The following is a 23,813-nucleotide window of genomic DNA, read 5'->3' as shown; positions in this document are numbered from 1 at the left end:
CAGCATGGCCACAGTCCAGTGGCTGAAACATGTAAAAAGATAAAAGATAAGGATATATAAACATGCACACAGACACATATATACATGTGTGTGTGTGTGTGTGCATGCATACATGCGTGTATGCATGCGTGTGCATGTGGATCAGATTAAGGGATGTTTGGGACACGACCAAGCTTCGAAAGTCTGTTTATGGGGATTTCCTTTCATTTGTGTTTTTAAATTTCTTTTGTTTTTGTTTCTTATTTAACTTTTTGTTTCTTATATTTATTTATTTATTTTCGTTTTCATTACAACAATATGGTATAATATTGGAATGCAGATTGATCTATGCAAAAACCACTTACATTGTGGAAACTTCACAACTTCCCTTTAGTCAACGAGAAAGCTTAATGACATACATACATACATACATACATACTTACATATATATGCATGTATGTAGATGGTTGTGTGTGGCTGTGCATGTGTAGATATATTTAGTGGGTGTGAAGGGAAGATGCAGATGCAGGTATAGAATAATAGATAAGCACTGAATTAGTGTTTGGATGGAATGGAAGCACTCCTTCGGTTACGACGACGAGGGTTCCGGTTGATCCGAATCAACGGAACAGCCTGCTCGTGAAATTAACGTGTAAGTGGCTGAGCAACTCCACAGACACGTGTACCCTTAACGTAGTTCTCGGGGATATTCAGCTTACACAGGAGAGTGACAAGGCCGGCCCTTTGAAAATACAGGTACAACAGAAACAGGAAGTAAGAGTGAGAAAGAAGTGTGTGGTGAAGAGTACAGCAGGGATCACACCATCCCCTGCCGGAGCCTCGTGGAGCTTTAGGTGTTTTCGCTCAATAAACACTCACAACGCCCGGTCTGGGAATCGAAACCGCGATCCTATGACCGCGAGTCCGCTGCCCTAACCACTGGGCCATTGCGCCTCCACAGTGTTTGGATAGATTGAATTCTTAAACGCCAAATTCTTAATCAGAGTAAAGAAATCCAGAAACAGATGAAGTAGATGCTGCACAAAATTTGAGCAGATGATAAAGAGGGAAAATGGAAAAAACAATTATAGGTGTAAGGCATACATTTATATGAGATTTTACTTGCATTCACGGGATGTAAATAGATCTTTACAGCTGTTTCAAATACGTGGTGAATGATTGAAATTGTGATGCATATTACGTAAATAGATGTACAAGTTGTACGTTATGGAACAGTAATACTCAAAAGTATATAAGCAATCATATTATAAACACACTTGAATTTTAATGTATGGGTACCTCTTCATGTGACAAAAATATGGAACATTCTCTGCAGAAGTGTAATGGTAAATATAGAAGGATAGATAATATTTCTCATAAATATTGGAATTGAGAAATTAGATGAATAGTGATACAATGTGTACAGGGAAGATTATTGTGGGAGATATATAGAAGGAGAGGGGAAAAGAGAGAAAATACAAGGCAGGGAAAAGTAAATATGTTTGCTAGACAAAGAGTGAAATGGAGTAGAGGAAATTGGAACAAAAATACGGAAGGAGAAAAAGGACGAAAATGGTTTGAAGGTGTAGTAGGAGAGGTAATGATAAACTGTATAGAGAGCAAGATATTGAAAGGAAAAAGAACCTATCCTTTATTTATTGTTTCCCATGTTATCTTATTTCTCATTACCCTTCTGAAGAGAATGTTCTGTGTTTGTCACATGAAATCACTCATATATTAAGATTCGTTGTCTTGATATCATGTTTCCTTATATGTTATTGAGTAATGTTGCCTTGCATGATATGCATTATAACACTAACAAATCATTCAACATTTGAAACAGCTGTAAAGATTAGTTTACATTCCGTAAAAATATGTAACATATCACCTAAAAGTATGTCTTACACCTATAATTACTTGATCACCTTTCCTCATTTATATATATATATATATATATATATATATATATATATGGTCGGGGTGAGGTGAATTTTCTGCAGACTACACACATGCATACACTGACACACACACATATGTACATACATACTGTTAAAAACTCTATAACACCCAGTAGAGAGACTCCCACTTCATCTTAATTTACTCACCTTTTATAAGTCACAGGAAACACTAGGTCTATTCTTTAGTTTGCCTGTGCCCTCACAATCCTCCACCACAATCAACAGTCATAATAGGTTAAAGATAATTTTGAGTCCTCCAGAATCTGCCCCCTAATTGTGACTTCTCACTTGCCCCATCATGCAATGGCTGTAGATCGCAGAATATTCTGGAAATCTCTGTCATGGGTATAAAGAAGTTTGATAGAAGATACATTGAACAATAGAGTCCTAATGTTACTATGACAGGTCATGTCAGGAAGACCCCTGGTTGTTTTCATCATGGAGTATCCTGGGGTCAATAAACAACATTATCATTATTGGGCCCTTGTAATTAGTGGCAATCTGGCAGAATCATTAGTACATTGGACAAAATGCTGAGCAACATTTCTTCAGACATTCTGAGCTCAAATCCTACCAAGATTAACTTTGTCCTTCATCATTTTGAGGTCGATAATATCAGCACCAGTTGAACACTGAGGTCAATATAATCAACTTACACCCAGCCCCTAAAATTGCTGGCCTTGTGTCAAAATTTTAAGCCCTCATTATGGCCTATTAGTAAACCCCTATGTGAGAGGTTAAGATGCTAGAAATAGGAGTAAAATTTTTTGCAAGTCACCACCTGATGTCTTGAATATGGAAGAACACATTAGATAATATTACTGTAAATAGATAATGTGAAAACAAAATGCAGGGTCTTCAAGGATGGAATGTCTATAATTATTGGTCTGCCAGATCAGGCTTTGATCCAAGGATAACCCAAAAATACCAGCAATAACTCCTTTAGTGCTTCTAGTGGGTAACTACCGATACTAATATCGGCTCCAAATTTTGGCACAAGGCCAGCAATTTTGGGATTTGGGGTAAGTCGAATACATTAACCTCAGTATTTGACTTGTACATATTTTATTGACTGTGAAAGGATGGAAGGCAAAGTTGACCTCAGGAGCATTGGAGGCTTGAGTGTAAAGACAAACTATCACTAAGCATATTGTCCTTTATGCTAACTATTCTGCTAACCTACCACCTTACTGGAGTACTATTGTCAATGTCTTTATTGCCCACAAGGGGACAAACAAGGACGGAAAAATGGATTAAGTCGATTACATCGACCCCAGTGCTTAACTGATACTTAATTTATCAACCCCAAAAAGATGAAAGGTAAATTCGACCTCAGCTGAATTTGAACTCAGAACATAACGGCAGACAAAATACCACTAGGCAGTTAGCCCGGTATGCTAATAATTCTGCCAGCTCGCCACACTCTGGGGTACTAATATCGTTTTCTACTCTAGGCACAAGGCCTGAAATTTTGGGCAGAAGAGCTAGTCAACCGTAGTATGCAACTGGTACTTAAGTTATTGACCCTGAAATGATGAAAAGCAAAGTTGACCTCGGCAGAACTTGAACTCAGAACGTAAAGGCAGACAAAATACCACTAAGCATTTCGCCCAGTGTGCTAACATTTCTGCCAGCTCGCCACCTTCTGGAGTACTAATATCAATATTTTTGTTGTTGTTAAATGGAATTAGCTGCATTTGCATATAATGACTGTGTTAGTGGGTGTATGATTGGGTATTTTAATATGATGGTGGATGCCTTTATTTATGTGTGTGTGAGAGAGAGAGAAAGAGAGCAGAAATATGTCAGTTTAGCAATAGCAATGCTATTGAGAAGGCAGGTTAAAAAGGAATGGTTTAAACACTGCTTTGGTTTGTATTTTATATAAGAGCATATGCATACACACATATATGCATGCATACACAGACACATTCATGTAAACACACACACACACACAGATTCATGCACACACATACACACATGTGCATGCATACACACCTGTGTGTATATAATAATGTGTGTGTATGCACAAAGCATATGTGTAATGCAGGTATGGGAATATAGTATGTTTATATGTGTAAGTGTGTGTGTATGTATATATGTGCATATGTATATGTATGTGTGTATATATATATATATATATATATATATAATACATACATCGATGTATATATGTACATGTATATAAATGTGAGCATAGATAGACAGTTAGATTGATAGATAGATAGATAGACAGACAGACAGATAGATAGATGCATGCATGTATATATACATACATATATAAATACATGTATACATGCATATATACACGCATACACATTAAATGGCATTTTCATGTATTGTCTATGCTACTATTTTTAACACTGAATTTAAATTTTGTATATACAGTTGCTATAATGTATTTAGTGTCATTTGCATTCACACACACACACACACACACACACATATACATATATACATTTACATCTGGGCATATAAACGCCTGCATATCATGAATGCACAAACACACTCATAAATATGGACAAATATATTAAATTTGTATATATGTATACATAAACATAATAATTTTGGAATTTTGAACAAAACAGACACAAACGCCCTCATATATACATATATGTGTTTGTGTGTAAGTGTGCACATGCCTGCATATATATATATGTATATATATATATATATATGTATATATATATATATATATATATGATATATATGTGTGTGTGTGTGTATGTATGTATGTATATATATGTGTGTGTGTGTATATATATATATATATATATATATCTATATATATATATATATATCTATATAATATATATATATATATATATTCTATATATATTCAAACAGAGTCTTTATTCACAGATATACACACACCTGAAAAATTTATTAAATATATATATTTTAAAATATTGTATATTTCATTTCCTGTGAAACAGCAGAGAGGTTTTAGGGTACGGAGTGAGCAATAGTTTCTGTAAATATATATTTATATATATGCATGTATGTATGTATACATGTATATGTATATATACACATATATATGTGTGTATATGTATGCATATATATATATAAATATATACACATATATATATATATATATATATATATATATGCATATGTATACACACATATATATATGTATGCATATGCATAGTGCATGATTATTCATATATATATATATATATGTATGTATAAAATTGAAAAACATTTAAAATTACAGAATACATATGCATGCACATGCATATATATAAATATACACACACATCCATATATATATGTGTGTGTGTGTGTGTGTGTACACACATGTATATATATATATGTATATAATATATATATATATGCATTTATATATACTTATATATGTGTGTGTATGTAAGTACATAATATATGCATACATGCATAAATACATATATATATGTATATATAGATATGTTTGTGTATATATATATATACATATATGCATACTATACTTATGCATCGATACATGTACTTATGCATATATATATATACACACATATATATAAATATATATACACACACATATGTATATATGTATGCATATATAAAAGAAAGAAAACTATCGTGATGTGACAAAATTTTTTTTTTTCTCTTAACGCTACTACCTACCGTTTTGTTTGTAGATGCCCTATACCAGGATGTGACGGGTCAGGTCATGTGACCGGCAAATATTTGACTCATCGGAGGTATTTTTTTTTTGACATCCACACATCAGCGCACAGTTTCTCTTTAGTTTGCGTTTCCGTTGTGTTTTTTTTTTACTATTATTATTATTATTATTATTATTTTGATTTCATTTTCTTCTTCTTATCATTATTATTATTATTATTATTTACTATTATTATCGTTCATATTATTTCTTTGTATATTTAGTTGGTTTAGTGTGTCATTTGAAGTCTGAGTATTTTCTGTACATACACATTTGCACGCGTAATTTGGACTTGCCAACACACACACATATATATATATATGGATACATTGACATATATACATACGTAAAACATTTCGTCATAAATGCACATACACAAATAAGCATACATACTGTCATGCACACAGTCATATGCACATATGTATTTATATACACACACACATACACATACACATACACACATGCATGCAGACATACATACACACACACATATTTAATATGGGGTGCTGAAAAGTTCCTGGCTTTGGATAAGAGAAAATACAGGAGGATCAGTTAATTATGATCTTAATCAACATATTCCCCTCTCAGATTCACACACTTATTGCAATGGTCCTTAAGTTTATCTAAGCCTTGTAAAAGCACTCAGAAGGTTGAACCACCAACCCGGTCTTTCGCATTACCCTTAAAGCCAGGAATTTCCAGCACACCGTCATATATATATATATATATATATATATATATATATATACATATACATATATATGTATATGTATATATATATATATTATATATATATATATATATATATATATTATATATATATATACACACATACATACATACACACATGTGCATACATAGATTTTTTTATAGAGATTGATGCACCAACACATGTATGTATGTGTATGCATGTGTATGTTTGTGTATGCATGTTAGCATGTGTGTGTATGTACATATAGAGCATATACCTGTCTGTGTGTGTGTTTCTATGTATGTATATATATAATATATATACATTATATATATGTAATATATACATATATATATATGTATATATATAATATATATATATATATATATATATATATCTATATATATATATATATATTATATATATATATACATATACATATACATATATATGTATATGTATATATATATATGTGTACATTCACACACGTATATTTATGTAGATAGATATAGATATGTAGATACCCAAATTTGTAATGCAATGCTTAGAGAAACCTCTTGGATGCATCCTACACACTTTGAGACAATCACCTCCCTCGTGAGAAAATCTAGGTACCTGCATGAATTTCTCGCACTATAACCGTTCAAGCAAAAGGATGTATATCAAAATTATTGCTGAAATTTCATATGTGTCTGTGTTTTATGTTGTACATACTTATATACATACATACATACATGCATACATACATACTTACATACACACATACATACATACATACATACATACATACATACATACATACATACATACATACATATATATATACAGATATATACATACATATATATATATATATGTGTGTGTGTATGTATATGTGTATGTATGAATATGTATTATTTTTAACTTTTAATCAGCAGATGGTTTTTGTGCGTCAGAGTAATGAAAGTGTTTGATAAGTGTGAGGCATGAAACTCTTAACCTTTGAATCCCTACGTAACTTATGAATATTAATAATAATAATAATAATAATATAATAATAATATAATAATAATAATAATATTAATAATAATAATAATAATAATATAATAATATATATAATATATATATATATATATATATATATATATATATATATAATATACACACAGATGATAGATAGATAGATAGATAGATGGTCATGTTTTGAAATCTATTATGTTCACTCTACCAAAGATTTCATATATATATACATACATATACATATACTCACATGCATTTGCCTCTGAGTGTGAAGTGCCTGTATATATATATATATATATATATATATATATATACACATAGTTGAAATTTATAGAAAAACACAAGACGAAGACAGGTGTATAAACAACAAGAAAGTGTATTAGTTTGATGCTTGGTAAAATGGAAAGGTCTTTTACGTTCCGAGCCTACGCTCTTCAACAAAAAGGAATAAGAGAAAATAAACAGAGAGACAGTGAAGAAAACTTGTAGATTTCAGTGGTCCAGCATGATATCCAGTGTGTAGGTGAAAATAAGATAAGCTTAGTACAGATAAACACATGGTTGTCATCTTTAAGGACAATGGAATGGCAGACTTTAGATGTGTATTTACTTGTTGCATAGAATTACAGATTTGTAATAAAAATTGGAATTCTCTCAATTAAATAAGTAGAAGTTAAATAAATATATTAATTTGGATACTTACTAATATATATAGTTTTATTTTTTATTCCTTTGACAAGTGAGTAGGGAGAACAGTGGCAGCCAGCCTCTAAAAAAAAACAGATCTAAATTCCAATAAGGGTGAATATTAATATGACCTAGTTCTTCAGGATTGCAACTAGCCATTGTCCACTGAGATCGTACTTTAACCTCTAGTTATTTTTAGAATGGAATCCAAATACACACATGCTCTCTCTCTCTCACACACACACATTGCTATTCAGTCAGTAAGGAACTCACCATCATTTAGGATATATATGAATATATATCAATTTTGCCCTGAAGAGATTTTTACCTTTTAAATTCATAATGCAATTTCAATTGTAAAATATGAATGAAGGTGAGAAATTGAAACGTGCATAGGCAACATGAATTTGTCAATTATATAAATAAATAGATTTTTTTCTGTGTTCACACTCGCCATGTTCTTTATATCATATATTTATATTGTGAAATTTGATTTAATACTGAATTGAATTTTTCCCTGTAAGTTGGAGTTATACTCCCTAACATATATATATACATATATATATAATATATATATATATATATATATATATATATATTATATTTACAGATATGTATTTACTGATACACATGCATACACATACAAATTTTCACAAATGCATTCATACTTACATATAAGTGTGTGTATATGTATGTAGGTATGTATGTGTATAATTAGATAGGTGGGATGTGTATATATATATGTTAATTTATATGTATATATATATATATATATATATATATATATATATATACAATAGGAGGCTTCCAAATAGGAAAGCCTTGTGCTAGAAAGAGCAGTAGAAAACTCAAACCACCAAATAAGGATAAATTCTCGAAAGGAATGAAAATTAAAAACGTTTACCATCTCAATTATTTCCCAGACCATGGTTTCTAACTATTTCCAACAAAGAAATATTCTAGCACAAGACTTTCCTATTTGGAAGCCTCTTATTGTATTTCTATGTGAATAATATATAGTCTAATGACTAATTCGTTTTTGTGCTAAGTCACTGGTAATAATAATTTCTTATTACTCTATTGTTATTTTTATATATATATATATATAATATATATATATATATATATATATATATATATTCATACATACATGTATGGCTGTGTTGTAGGAAGCTTGTTTCACAACCACATGGTTCTGGGTTCAGTACAACTGTGTGGCACCTTGGGCGAGTGTCTTCTACTATAGCCTCGGGCCTACCAAATTTTTGTGAATTAATTTGGTAGACTGAAACTGAAAGAAAACCGTCATGTGTGTGTGTGTGCAGATGTATGCCCACACATGTCTGTGAAGATAACTGAATTTATCACTTCTAGAATCATCTGTGTTTTGATTCTACTTAGATACTCCATATCTACCTTATCATTTTAGTCCAAATTTATACTGTTGTTATTATTATCATTATTATTATTATTATTATTATTATTATTATTATTATTATTATTATTATTCGTATTAGCACTAGTTGTAGTAGTGTTTAGAGATGTTGTCATCTTTGTTGCTGTTGTTGTTGACTAGAAATTTTAATGATGAATATACTCAGATATGTGCATCTCTCACTCTCTCACTCTCTCTCTCTCTCTCTCTCTCTCACTGTCTCTTTTTCTTTCTGTAGGTATCTCTATCTTTATATATATATATATATGGCCTTGCTTTTGCTTTTTGAGCCAAAAAATTAACTTAACTTAACTATATATGCGTGTGTGAGTGTGTATGTATATATGCATATAAACATAAATGAATATATATATTTACATACAGACGTACAACATACACAGACATGCACATATATGTATATAAATATATATATATATATATATGTATATATATATATATATATATATATATATATATACATATATATATATATATATATATATATATATATATAAACACTTTTATATACAAGTATATATATATATATAAACACTTTTATATACAAGTATATATACATATATATACACACACAAGTATATATATATGTATATATATATATATACTTATATATATAACATGTATCTTATATGTATACATAAGAGAGCTTTGATAGATTTAGTGGGATGTGTTGGCAGTGATGCTTTTGGGTGTCTCAGAATGTTTCACATCTTACAACATCAGACCCCCCTCACCCCATTGACCCAGCTGGGGTTGATCAGGTCCCAGCATGCATTCCAGTTGCAACAGATCTCTATATCCGAATCCATCTAGTTGCTTTCTTTGCAGCTTCAGTGATGGAATTTATTAGCCCTTTCTTTTTCTTCCGCTAACTTTTGTCAGGCTGTTCGATCTACTGCAACACTTTGCATGGAATCAGGGATACATGGACAGTGAAGGACTTGGCACTATAGGATAAGTCCTAGCCTTGTTCCCTTTTTTGTCTCACCAGGATACGGTCCTGTACATTGTGCCTGATTCTCATTCTCCAGGCATTTCATCCCAAGCCTGATGCACTTTCATGCCACGAAAGTTCTTGCATCTTTTGCCACAGTCTTCGTTGTCCTTTTTCCATTTAGTGAATCATATTCCATCAGTCTATCCTGTTAGGGATCTCATCCTCCCCTCAACCACCTCTCAAGATCCTCTGGGGATATGCTTCATCTTGTTCATAACAAGGAAAAAGTTCAAAAGTCAGGTGGCTGGCCCAACAGGTCCTTCATGCCATCTTTCCCTGCTGTCAACTGACTTCCCAGTTGTCACCAAATTATTCTTGTTCATCTCATCTTGTATGTTTTATATATATATATATATATATATATATATAACGGGAAGGTTTACGAAAATAAACAAAAGACAAAAGCAGGTGGAGTACAAACAAGCAAATGCATTAGTATGGCGCTCAGGAATAGAAGTAGAACAAGTCTTTTACGTTTCGAGCCTACGCTCTTCGACAGAAAGATACACAGAAAAGATACAAGGAGAGGAAAAAATGCGTGTGGGAGCCAACGGTCAATCATGATATATATATATATGTACATATATTTGTTTTTCCTTATATATCAATTTATATATAAAACACTTGCAGTGTGAAAGATGTTTATAAGCCATTTAAAAACACACAAAAGTCGTTAGATTCACTTCAACATTTAAATTTAATTTGCCAAAATATTTTCATCGCTTTATGACCACAACCTGTTCACTGACAAAATTCCATGCTGCAAAGCAATGAAAATATTTTGACAAATTAAATTTAAATCTTGAAGTGAATCTAACGGTTTTTGTGTGTTTCTTAAATGGCTTATAAACACCTTCTGCGCTGCAATTGTTTTTGTTTCAGCATACGATCTCAGATCAAGTCACGTGCTATGCAAGTACATCTCCGTAATATATAAAAACAATTAAACATTTAGCCAAAGGATTACTCAATACATTTTGAATACATTACAAGGAAAAGGTTGACTGACTTTGAAGTTTCAGCTAGTTTGTCTTCATCACACTATTTCTATACACAATATACACACACACTTACAGACACACTCACACAAATACACACACACACATATATATATATATATATGTACACACCCGGAAACATATTTATGTACATACAGATATATGCATATATACACACAAATGTGTATATATCCCTCTCTCGCGTTCAGAGAGGCACTGAGAAGCTATACGCACACATACACACACGGCAATAACTTCGACATACCGAATTCAATCACAAAGCTTCGGTCGACTCGGGGCTATAGCGGAAGACACCTGCCCAAAGTGCCACACAGTGGAACTGAACCCAAAACCATGTAGCTAGGAAGCAAGCTCTCTAACCACACAGCCATGCTCGTGCCTATATATTTTATATATATATATAGGCACATGGCTCTCAATCATGAGGTAGTGCGGTTGATACACACACATATATATATATATACACATATATATATGTGCGTATATATGTATATATATATATATGTACACACCCACAAACATATTTATGAACATACAGATATATGCATATATACACACATGTGTATATATGTATATATATATTTTATATATATATATAGGCACATGGCTCTCAATCATGAGGTAGTGCATTTGATACACACACATATATATATGTGTGTGTGTATATGTATATATATATGTACAGACCCACAAACATATTTATGTACATATAGATATATGCATATATACACACACATATGTATATATATATTTTATATATAGGCACATGGCTCTCAATCATGAGGTAGTGCGTTTGATACACACACATATATATGTGTGTGTATATGTATATATATATGTACACACACACACAAATATATATATATGCAATATATATATAGGTATCTGTAGTTTTACACACATATATATATATATATTTATAAGCCACATAGTACATGTAAAGTATTTGGAGGCCTATCACATATATATATATATATGGGTGTGTGTGTGTGTGTGTAATGTCTGTATTTATGTGCCTTTATGTCTCTCTTTATCGCACGCACACAGACACACACCCTCACACACACACTGCCTGACAGCTGGTGTTGGTTTGTTTCCAACCCCATAACTTAGCATTTCTGCAAAATTGGACTAGAGAATAAGTATGAGACTGGTGTCAATTCATTCAATCAAAACCCTTCAATTAAGTGCCCCAGCATGGTCGCCATCCAATACCTGAAACTTCCTGATTTGCAAGAATTTTGAAATAATTTTGATTGGGTGGAAAATTTAGAACTAAGATTTGAAACTAAAATTTAGTTACATGACAGAGCCCCAGCATGGCCACAGCCCTCTGGCTGATATTGATAAAGAATATACTATAACTATATTATACTTTTATTCTTTTAATTGCTTCAATCATTGCACTGTGGTCATACTGGAGCATCACCTTAAAGGGTTTTTGTTGATTAGCTTGACATTTGACTCTAGTTTTTAGTTTGAAAAGTTTTGTTTCATTGGTTTCATTTTACCAAAACCTCTAAATTACAAGGATGCAAACAAACCAACACATCATCAAGCAGTTAGATGGAAATACAAACCAAAAGATATGCACATGAACAAACATACACACATAAATACATACATATATATATAGACAAGTTCAGCAAAAATTTAGATTCAGATGAATATGGTACCTAAGTTGAGGCACCAGAACTTAGTATGGTATTATCCAAACAATTTCAAAATACGGGATTAAAATCAAAATAAGCAACAAAGATATCCAGAGGTAATACAGTACGATTGTTTCAAGCATCTCCATTTAATTGAACAATGCAATCATTACATCAATTTAAATGCAGAGCAATCCTCAGCTGCATAAAGACATAGAATTTGATCAAATTAGATAAAATTATACTAATGTGTCCATCTGTTTTAATTTAATTAAATTCTATGTCTTTATGCAGCTGAAGATTGCTCTGCATTTAAATTGATGTAATGATTGCATTGTTCAATAAAATAGGGTTGCTTGAAACGATTGTACTGCATTACCTCCTGATATCCTTGTTGCTTATTTTGATTTACATATATATAGATATAGATGTACATAGACAGATGGAGTTTTATATATATATATATATATATATATATCATGTGTGTGACTTGTGGTAAGAAATTTGCTTCCCAACCACATGTTCCAGGTTCAGTCCCGCTGCTTGGCCCTTTGGGCAAGTAACTTCAGCTATAACCACAGGTTGACCAAAGCATTGTAAGTGCATTTGGTAGATGGAAACTGAAAAGAAGCTTGTCATGTGTGTGTGTTTCTTTGTGTTTGTCCCCTGACCACTGCTTGACAACTGGTATTGGTTTGTATACATCCCTGTAAGCTAGCTGTTCAGCAAGAAGAAACCAATATAATAAGTATGCAGTGCATGGTTCCGGGTTCAGTCCCACTGCATGGCATCTTGGGCAAGAGTCTTCTACTACAGCCTCAGGCCGACCAAAACTTTGTGAGTGGATTTGGTAGACGGAAACTAAAGGAAGCCCGTCGCATATATATGTATATATATATGTATATGTGTGCGTATATGTTTGTGTGTCTGTGTTTGTTCCCCCCAACATCGCTTGACAACTGATGCTGGTATGTTTACATCCCCGTAAGTTAGCAGCTCAGCAAAAGAGACCAATAGAATAAGTACTAGGCTTACAAAGAATAAGTCCTGGGGTCGATTTGCTTGACTAAAGGCAGTGCTCCAGCATGGCCACAGTCAAATGACTGAAACAAGCAAAAGAGAGTGTCCAGTGAGAGCTAGCAGTGAGCTTTATCAGGCAGTGTGCTTGAGTGATGTTGCTGTGTTTACTTCGCAAGTCGTGAAATTTGTGTTTTCGTGATCACATATATATATACTGTAGTCTGCTATTTTGTCATGGATAGGAACAAAGATCCCACGTGATTTTTGCCTTAAACTTGCAAAGTCTGCTACAGAGATATTGAGCATACTTCAGCAAGATTACGGCGACGAGGCAATGGGTCTTATGCAATGTTTCAAGTGACATGTGTGTTTCAAAAACTGACAACAGACCTGCATGTTCATTCAAGAACCTGCTCATCGTTTTTTTTGTTTTTTTGACATCCGTGGTATTATGCATCGAGAATTCATCCCCCAGGGCCAGACCATCAATCAATTGTTCTACTGTGGCATTTTGAAGTGTTTGTGGGGGGACATTTGGCAAAAGTGATTGGATCGGTGGAGTGCAAAGAATGCACTCTGACACCTGACACCTCACTTGTGAGATTTTCGTCAAAACAGCATGGTATCATTTCCGTACTCACCCTGTTTGCCAGATTTAGTACCGGCAGACTTTCATCTCTTCCCCAAGATTAAAGTGCTGCTCACAGGTCACCGTTGCTGAGATCAAGAAGCATAAGTAGTTAATGCGGTGAGCTGGCAGAAATGTTTGCATGCCGGCTGAAATGCTTAGTGGTATTTTGTCTGCAGTTATGTTCTGAGTTCAAATTCCGCCAAGGTCAACTTTGCCTTTCATCCTTTTGGGTCGAGAAATTAAGTACCAGTTATGCACTGGGGTTGATGTATTCGACTTATTCCCTTTGTCTGTCGTTGTTTAGCCCCTTACGGGCAATAAAGAAATAAGAAATTTTAGCATCCCGGGCGAAATGCTTAGCGGTATTTCGTCTGTCTTTACATTCTAAGTTCAAACTCCACTGAGGTCGACTTTGCCTCTCATCCCTTTGGGGTCGATAAATTAAGTACCAGTTACACACTGGGGTCGATCTAATCAACTTAATTCCTTGTTTGTCCCCTCTATGTTTAGCCTCTTGTGGGCAATAAAGAAATAAGAAACATAAGTAGTCCAAGAGCTTTTTGATACCACCTTAGATGTATGTGTACGTACGTATATATATATATAATTATATTTAGGAGAGTATTGTAGTTCGCTTGAAGCATTATGTATTGTTTGTAAAGAATAAAAAGTTTTAAACAGTACAACAATGCTCTATAATACAAACAATGGGCTATATATATATATATATATATACCTCTTGTAATTTAGTCATCTATAATCTGATAATATTTCGGAATAAAATTCTTTCTTCAGATATTCTTAGATGGAGTCGCTGCATCTAAGAATGTCTGAAGAAGGAATTTTATTCCGAAATATTATCAGACTATAGATTACTAAATTACAACAGGTATATATATATATATATATATATAGCCCATTGTCTGTATTATAGTGCATTGTTGTACCATTCAAAACTTTATATTCTTTATAATTATATTTCTTTATTTCTAGATTAAGGCTACCATTGGTTTCATGTAGGGAAAGTAGGAAAATATGCTCATGTCTTAACAATGTTTGAAGCCGATCACATAGAGAAAGGTGTTTGCCTTTATTTTGGATACAGTTTCCAAAATGGAGGTGAACACCTGTTTCTATGTGATTGGCTTCAAAAATTGTTAAGACCCTAGGTTATTTCCCTACTTTTCTTAACATGAAACTAATGGTAGCCTTAATTCACAAATAAAGAAATAATATATCCACCAATGCAGTGCTGAGCACTCATTTCATTGTTTGACATTTACACACACACACTCACACATACACACACACACACACCACACACACACACACGCACACACATATATATATATATATATACATACATACAATCATATATATGTGTACAAACACATACCTATGGATATGCATCTGTCTGTCCATATTTATATATATATATGCATCAGTCTGTCCATATATAGGGGGAGAATTCACAAAAAAAAAAACAAAAGACGAAGAGAGGTGGTGTAGACAACAAACAGATATATTAGTTTAATGCTTGGGAAGTGAAAAAGTCTTTAACATTTCGAGCCTATGCTCTTTCACAGAAAGAAACAGGGAGAGAAAATAATGAATGTGTAGTGGCTAGCGATCTATCATATATATATATATATATATATATATATATATATATATATATATATATATATAAGTATATATATATAGCTTTGTAGAAATATATATATATTTGTGAACATATGTATGTATAAGTATGCATGTAGTTATGAATATTTACACAAACCGACATATGCATGCACAGATTTATGGATATGTAGCTTAGATATGTATATGCATATATGTATATCTATTGACACATGTATGTGTATTCATACACATTCTCACACACACATATACACAAACACAATGTACATATAAACACGCATACACACAAATAAATACCCAATTAAGTGAATGCAGTTCTTTTTTCTAAAATTCAATGTAATAATTTTTGCATTTTTTTGTCAATTTCTGTTTGTGTTCTCTGTCATACTTTGCTGTTATCACTAGTAGTAATACTAGTAGTAGTAGTAGTAGTAGTAGTAGTAGTAGTAGTAGTGGTAGTGGTAGTAGTAATAGCAGTAGCAGTAGCAGCAGCAGTGGCAGCAACTGCTGTTACTTATGCTCTGTTTTTTTTTTCTTTATTAATGTTTTGTGTTCAAATACACAACTGAGGCTGGCTTTGCCATCCGTGGTTATCAAAATAAAGTACCCTATCAAGTGCAGGAATCATCATCATCATCACCATCATCATCATCATCATCATCACCATCATCACCATCATCACCACCTCCGCCGCCACCACCACCATCATGTTCATTATCATTGTCATCATCACCGTTTAACGTCCATTGGACAGTTTGAAATGATCCAATGAGTTGCATGGCTGCATCAAGTCTCATCGTCGGCTTTCGCACGGTTTCTATGGCTGGATGCTCTTCCTAAAGCCATCCAACTTCACAGAGTGTACTGGGTGCATTTTTTTTTTTCTTTTTCTGTTTTTTTTTTTTTGTGCCACTGCCACTTAGCAAAAGTTGCTAAGACTAACGCAAACCCCACCCCATCCCTACCCAAATTTCATGGGCTTGTTCTTGTGTTAGAAATAAATTTAAGTATAGTTATCAGGTGTCAAAACAATTAGAACATACACTAGAAAGAAATTTCTTGCTGTATTAATTCCAAGCCTTTTTATTATGAGTTCAAATCCTTGTGGCAAAAATTTGAAATCATCATCATTATTATTATTGTTTCTTTTTTTTCAAGTCGTAGGAGTGGCTGTGTGGTAAGTAGCTTGCTTACGAACCACATGGTTCCGGGTTCAGTCCCACTGCATGGCACCTTGGGCAAATGTCTTCTACTATAGCGTTAGGCCAACCAATGCCTTGTGAGTGGATTTGGTAGACGGAAGCTGGAAGAAGCCTGTCATATACATGTATGTATGTGTGTGTATATGTTTGCCCCATCAACATTGCTTGACAACCGATGTTGGTGTGTTTACGTCCCCGTAACTTAGCAGTTCGGCAAAAGAGACCGATAGAATAAGTTCAAGGCTCACAAAGAATAAGTCCTGGGGTCAATTTGCTCGACTAAAGGTGATGCTCCAGCATGGCCAGAACTGGCAGAATCGTTAAAGCATCAGACAGAATGCTTAGCTGCATTTTTTCTGGCTCTTTACATTCCGAGTTCAAATCCCACTGTGGTCAACTGTGCCTTTCATCCTTGATAAAATAAATAACAGCTGCGCACTGGGGTCCAATGTAACCAACTAACCCCACCTCCTCTACTCTCAAATAGTGATGCTGGTGGTAGTGGCGGTGGTGGTGGTGCTGCTGCTGGTATTGGTATTGATAGCAGTAGCAATAGTAGTGGTAGTGATGGTGGTAGAGTAGTAGTAGTAGTAGTGGTGGTGGTGGTGGTGGTGGTGGTAGTAGTAGTAGTAGTAGTAGTAGTACTAGAAAAGGATCCGTTTCTCTATTTTCATATTTGTATTTTTAGAAATTTTGTTATTTTCAATGATTATATTTCACTTTTATTTTACATATTTTTTCACCAATGTTTTAAAAAATATTCTGTTCTCTGTTGATTTTTGAATATTTTTTTTAAAATTTATTTTCTTATCTATTCCATTTGTTGGTTTAGTACAACTCTGGTTGTTTGCTACAAATTTTATTTTCTGAGTTTTTTCTATGTGGTGTTTTTTCATTTGCTGTTGTTGGTGTTTTTTGTTGGTTGGTCCCTGCCCCTCCCCACAATTCTAAAGTATGTAAGCACAGACATGGCTTGTAGATGTTGGCAGGCCTATGTGGTTAAGAAGCTTGCTTTGCAGCCATGGGGTTTTGAGTTCAGTCCCACCACAGGGCACCTTGGGCAAGTTTTGTCTGCTATCGCCCTAGGCTAGCCAATGTCTTATGAGTAAATTTGGTGGAATTTAGGTAATTAAGAAGCTCACTTTGTAACCATGTAGTTTCTGGTTCAATCCCACCATATGCCACTTTAGGCAAGTGTTGTCTACTATTGCCTTTGGCTGACCAATGCCTTTTGAGTGAATTTAGTGGAATCTATGTGGCATCTTATCATGTGTATATTTATATGTGTGTGTGTATGCATATATATGAATGCATATGTGTATATGCATGCGTGTGTTTATATGTGTGTGTTCTTGTGTACATGTATATGTATGTGTGTGTTTGTGTTTGTCCACTTGACCACTTCGCAACCAGTGTTGGTTTATTTACATCTCCTTAATTCAGCAGTCTGACCAAAAAAAGACTGATAGAATAAGTACCAAACTATAAAAATAAGGAATGGGATTTGATTTCTTTGACTAAACCCATGAAGGCATTCATATGCTGCCAGGGTAAACTTTGTCTCTCATCCTTTCAGGGTTAATAAAATTACTTGTATAATTATTATTATTATTATTATTATTATTATTATTATTATTATTATTATTATTATATAAGAAGGCGACAAGCTGGCAGAATCATTAGCATACTGGATGAAATGCTTATTGGTAGTTTGCCTGTCACTACATTCTGAGTTCAAATTCCACCGTGGTCAACTTTGCCTTTCATTCTTTCGGGGTTGATAAATTAAGTACCAGTGAAACGCTGGGGTCGATGTAATCGACTAGTCCCCTCCCCCAAAATTTGAGGCTTTGTGCCCTCAGTAGAAAGGATTATCATTATTATTATTATTATTATTATATAAGAAGGTGCCGATCTGGCAGAGTCGTTCGCATGCTGGATGAAACGCTGTGTGGTATTTCACCCATCACCACATTCTGAGTTCAAATTCCGCCGAGGTCAACTTTGCCTATTATCCTTTCGGGGTCAATAAATTAAGTACCAGTGTTTACATGGGTGCATGCATTGAAGTGTGCATTGATGCATGCACTGATGTGCAAATTGATGTGCACTTTGATGCATGCTTCAGTGTGTACTCTTTACTCTTTTACTCTTTTACTTGTTTCAGTCATTTGACTGCGGCCATGCTGGAGCACCGCCTTTAGTCGAGCAACTCGACCCCGGGACTTATTCTTTGTAAGCCCAGTATTTATTCTATCGGTCTCTTTTGCCGAACCGCCAAATGACGGGGACATAAACACACTAGCATCGGTTGTCAAGCAATGCTAAGGGGACAAACACAGACACACATACATGTATATATATATATATATACATATATACGACGGGCTTCTTTCAGTTTCCGTCTACCAAATTCACTCACAAGGCTTTGGTCGGCCCGAAGCTATAGTAGAAGACACTTGCCCAAGGTGCCACGCAGTGGGACTGAACCCGGAACCATGTGGTTGGTAAACAAGCTACTTACCACACAGCCATTCCTGCGCCTAACATGTATTAAGATATGTGTTGTTAACACGTGTAATGATACTTAAGATGATGTTTACAGTGATATGTGCAAAGTGTGCATTGATGCATGCATAAATGTTTGCATTGGTGCATGCATGGTTGTGTTCATGCATGCATGCATGCATTGATGGTAACATTGAGATGTGCAGTTATGTGTGCATTACATGTGTACACCAGTCATGCATTAATGGTTTTCAGATGAGTAGATGTGCAGTGATGTTTACAGCATTGTCTGCAATTGGTGTGTGCAGTGATGCGTGACATTGATGCATGTATTGATTAATTCCCAATCAGTGAACATCTCTGAATGTTTATTGTAAATGCACTGACAATGTTACGCAGGAAAAAGGATCATTATCATCATCATTGATATCAAATAGCAATTAATAGTTACTCCATCATCATCATCACAAAACTACATTGCTGCTTCCTCATCATAATCATCCTCATCTTCCAGCTCCTCCACCTCTTCTTCCATGACCTCCTCTTCTACCTCATCATCATCAACATCATCATCAACATCATCATCCTCAAACTTGTCTCCACTTGGACAGCTAGAAGTAAACTGGACTGATGAGTTTATGATCCCTGTATTTAATAGACTTGCCAGAAAGTTCTAAAAATTGTTGAAACTTTTAGAAATTTCTAGAAAGTTCTTGAAAATTCTACTTTTGTAACTCAGCACTGAATCTGTCTGAAATGTAATGGAAAAAAGGTCAGTTAGAAAACACTGATATCCAGGTCACAAAAGCAAAGTTTGAAGGGAATAGTAGCCATTTCCTTTGATTTCTAGATAGAAAAAAATAGGAAATAACACTTAGTGATCTTAGACACAAAAAGAAAATTAAAATCTTGTTACACAGTGTTATTTAACATAGGCTTACACCTTAGTGGCCATAATTGATTGGTGCTAGCTATTACATGAGATTTTAGGGTGCGGGTTTCAGAAAAGACACAGTGTCCACTTGAAGTATTCGTACCCAATAGAAACATTCTAAAACACATAAACACCACCCCCCACCATCACCACCACTACTGTGAAGGCCTCCCAGTTTATTTGCACAAAGTGAATCATTGCAAACACTCTCCAGCATCTTGTTCCTCAGATGAGCTGTCTCCTTGCTCTACTTTTTCAACTACCATTAGCTATTACAATGGCATCTGCTCTTTGTAGCTGTCTGGTATCATACCATCCCTGCTCAGACATTCACAATTGTGTCTCTCTTCTTTTCATCACCCATATTCTGTCCTCTACACCTGCTATCCTCTACATCAAGACTTTTCTTCTTAATTCATCAACCCTCTGAAATTCTCTCATGCCTCTGATTTTTAACCCCACAGCCATCACTTCACAGATATTCAATTAGAACATTAATCCTTTCATCACCACATTCTTGTTTCGAGATGCTGCCAGTCATCATCATCATCATTTAACGTCCGTTTTCTATGCTAGCATGGGTTGGACGGTTCAACCGGGGTCTGGGAAGCCAGGCAGCTGCACCAGGCTCCTGTCTGGTCTGGCAGTGTTTCTACAGCTGGATGCCCTTCCTAATGCCAACCACTCCGTGAATGTTGTGGGTGCTTTTTATGTGCCACCAGCACAGGGGCCAGAGGAGGTTGGCAATGGCCATGATTGGTTGGTGCTTTTTACGTGCCACCGGCACGGACACCAGTCAAGGTGGCACTGGCATCAGCCACATTCGGATGGTGCTTTTTACATGCCACCAGCACAGGAGCCAGAGGAGGCTGGCAACAGCCATGATCGGTTGATGCATTTTACATGCCACCGGCACGGACGCCAGTCAAGGCGGCACTGGCATCAGCCACGTTTGGATGGTGCTTTTTACATGCCACTAGCATGGGTATCACAACTACAATTTCCATTTGATTTTTATTTTGATGCTGATGTACTTGACTCAATAGGTCTTCTCAAGCACAGCAGGTCAACCTACGATGCAAGGTAAGCACAGCAGGCCATCCTGCAAGCCATGAACTCACTTCATTTGTCAGGTCTTCGCAGTCATAGCATATCTCCAGAGGTCTTGATCTTTTGTCATTGCCTCTGTGAGGCCCAACGATCGAAGGTCATGCTTGACCACCAGTGTTTCAATTAATTTTTAAAATATTGAAGAATTAATAAACTAACTCTGTTATCATCAAACTAGTATTTGGAACAAATTAACATGAAATTTTTATAGATTCTAATGTAGGTCACTTCAACCCTTTTGTTACCATATTCATGTTGAAATACACTGATATTGTTCCAATTAATCTTTTAAAATAATCAAGAATTTAGGAAACAAACTTCGTCATTAAGCTAGAATTTGGAGCAAATTAACATGGAACTTTTATAAATTTTAATTTAGATCACTTTAACCCTTTCGTTACCATACTCCTGTTGTAATACAGTGTTATTTTGATCAATTTTTAAAATGTTTGAAGAATTTAGCAAACCAACTTTCTCATTAAGTTAGTGGAACATTTAAAATTTAGATCACTTTAAAAAAGTTAGTATCATAGAAGCAGTGGTGGTCTCAGGCAGCCTAGTATCAGAAGGGTTAGCCGGTATCAGTTTTACCAGTTTCAGAGAAAGCTACAGATGCAATGGGCACTGCCCCATCTGTCAGACTGAATCATCATCATCATCATTATCATCATCGTTGCTGGCATAATCACCATCACCATCACCGTCCACCTCTTCCTCCCCTCCCTCATCATCATCATCATCCTCATTCTCCTCATCATCTTTGTCGTCCTTGTCGTCATCATCATCATCATCATCAACGTTGTTGGCATAATCACCATCATCCCCGTCACCATCACCATCCTCCTCCTCTTCCTCCTCATAATTATCTTCATCATCATCATCATCATCATCATCATCATCAACAACACTAACAACATTATCAATACTATCATCTTCATCATTTTTAACATCATTATTGTGATCATCCTTGTAGATATTCACAACACTATCATCATCATCATCATTCTTTTTCATTTTCATTATTATTATTATTATTATTATTATTATTATTATTATTATTATTATTATTATTATTGACCCTGAGGTGGGGAGTTGGCGGAACTGTAAGCATGTCGGACAAAATGCCTTAGTGGCATTTCTTTCAGCTTAACATTCTGTGTTCAAATTCCTCCAAGGCCGACTTCACCTTGCAGCCTTTCGGGGTCAATATAACAAATGCCAGCTGAACACCTGGAGTTGATATAATCGAATTATGACTCCCAACTCCCCACAAAATTTCAGGTCTTGTGCCTATAATAGATAAGGATTATCATCATAAAGATTAGACACAAAACAAATACACATTCATATACATGTGCGCACGCACACACACACACAAACATACACACCACCGGTTTCCCAAACCTCTTATTTCTTTGACCTTTAACCTCACCTTTCACACTCTAAAATCTCTCTTCTTACATTTATGTTTGTCTTTTTTTTTTTTGTTTCCTTTTGTTTTCAGTGCATCAGGTTGTCCGTTGGCAAACAAACACAAACTCCAACGCCATCTGGTGCCTGTAGCTGGAGGTGGCAGTCTTGGAGGTAGTGTCAGTGTTGGTGGTGGCGACCAGTCTTCAAACGACTCGGTCATGATGGGCAACAACAATACAACAGCAACAACCG

At 34.6% G+C, this 23,813-nt stretch overlaps 1 protein-coding gene across 11 annotated transcripts in view; it reads left to right on the top strand.

Annotated features, from left to right (window-relative positions):
- LOC115219354 (filaggrin) overlaps positions 1-23,813 on the top strand; it is a 255,873-nt gene that overhangs the window by 220,579 nt on the left and 11,481 nt on the right. For 3 of the 11 annotated variants that reach the window (XR_005001934.1, XR_005001932.1, XM_036509049.1), the window contains 2 exons: positions 5,579-5,641; positions 23,653-23,813. The exon at positions 23,653-23,813 is cut by the window's right edge and continues 24 nt beyond it. The exons of 7 other annotated variants lie outside the window; for them this stretch is intronic. Coding sequence is in view for 1 of the 4 variants with exons in the window: in XM_036509049.1 (XP_036364942.1) it covers positions 5,579-5,641; positions 23,653-23,813 (224 nt within the window). In the remaining 3 variants the exon portion in view is untranslated. The remainder of the gene's footprint in view (positions 1-5,578; positions 5,642-23,652) is intronic. One more of the 11 variants, XR_005001933.1, reaches the window with a different exon arrangement.

The sequence above is a fragment of the Octopus sinensis genome, linkage group LG14, assembly GCF_006345805.1.
Source record: "Octopus sinensis linkage group LG14, ASM634580v1, whole genome shotgun sequence".
Classification (NCBI taxonomy): domain Eukaryota; kingdom Metazoa; phylum Mollusca; class Cephalopoda; order Octopoda; family Octopodidae; genus Octopus; species Octopus sinensis.
The sequence above is the reverse complement of the archived record's forward strand: the minus strand, read 5'-3'. Positions and strand labels throughout refer to the sequence as shown.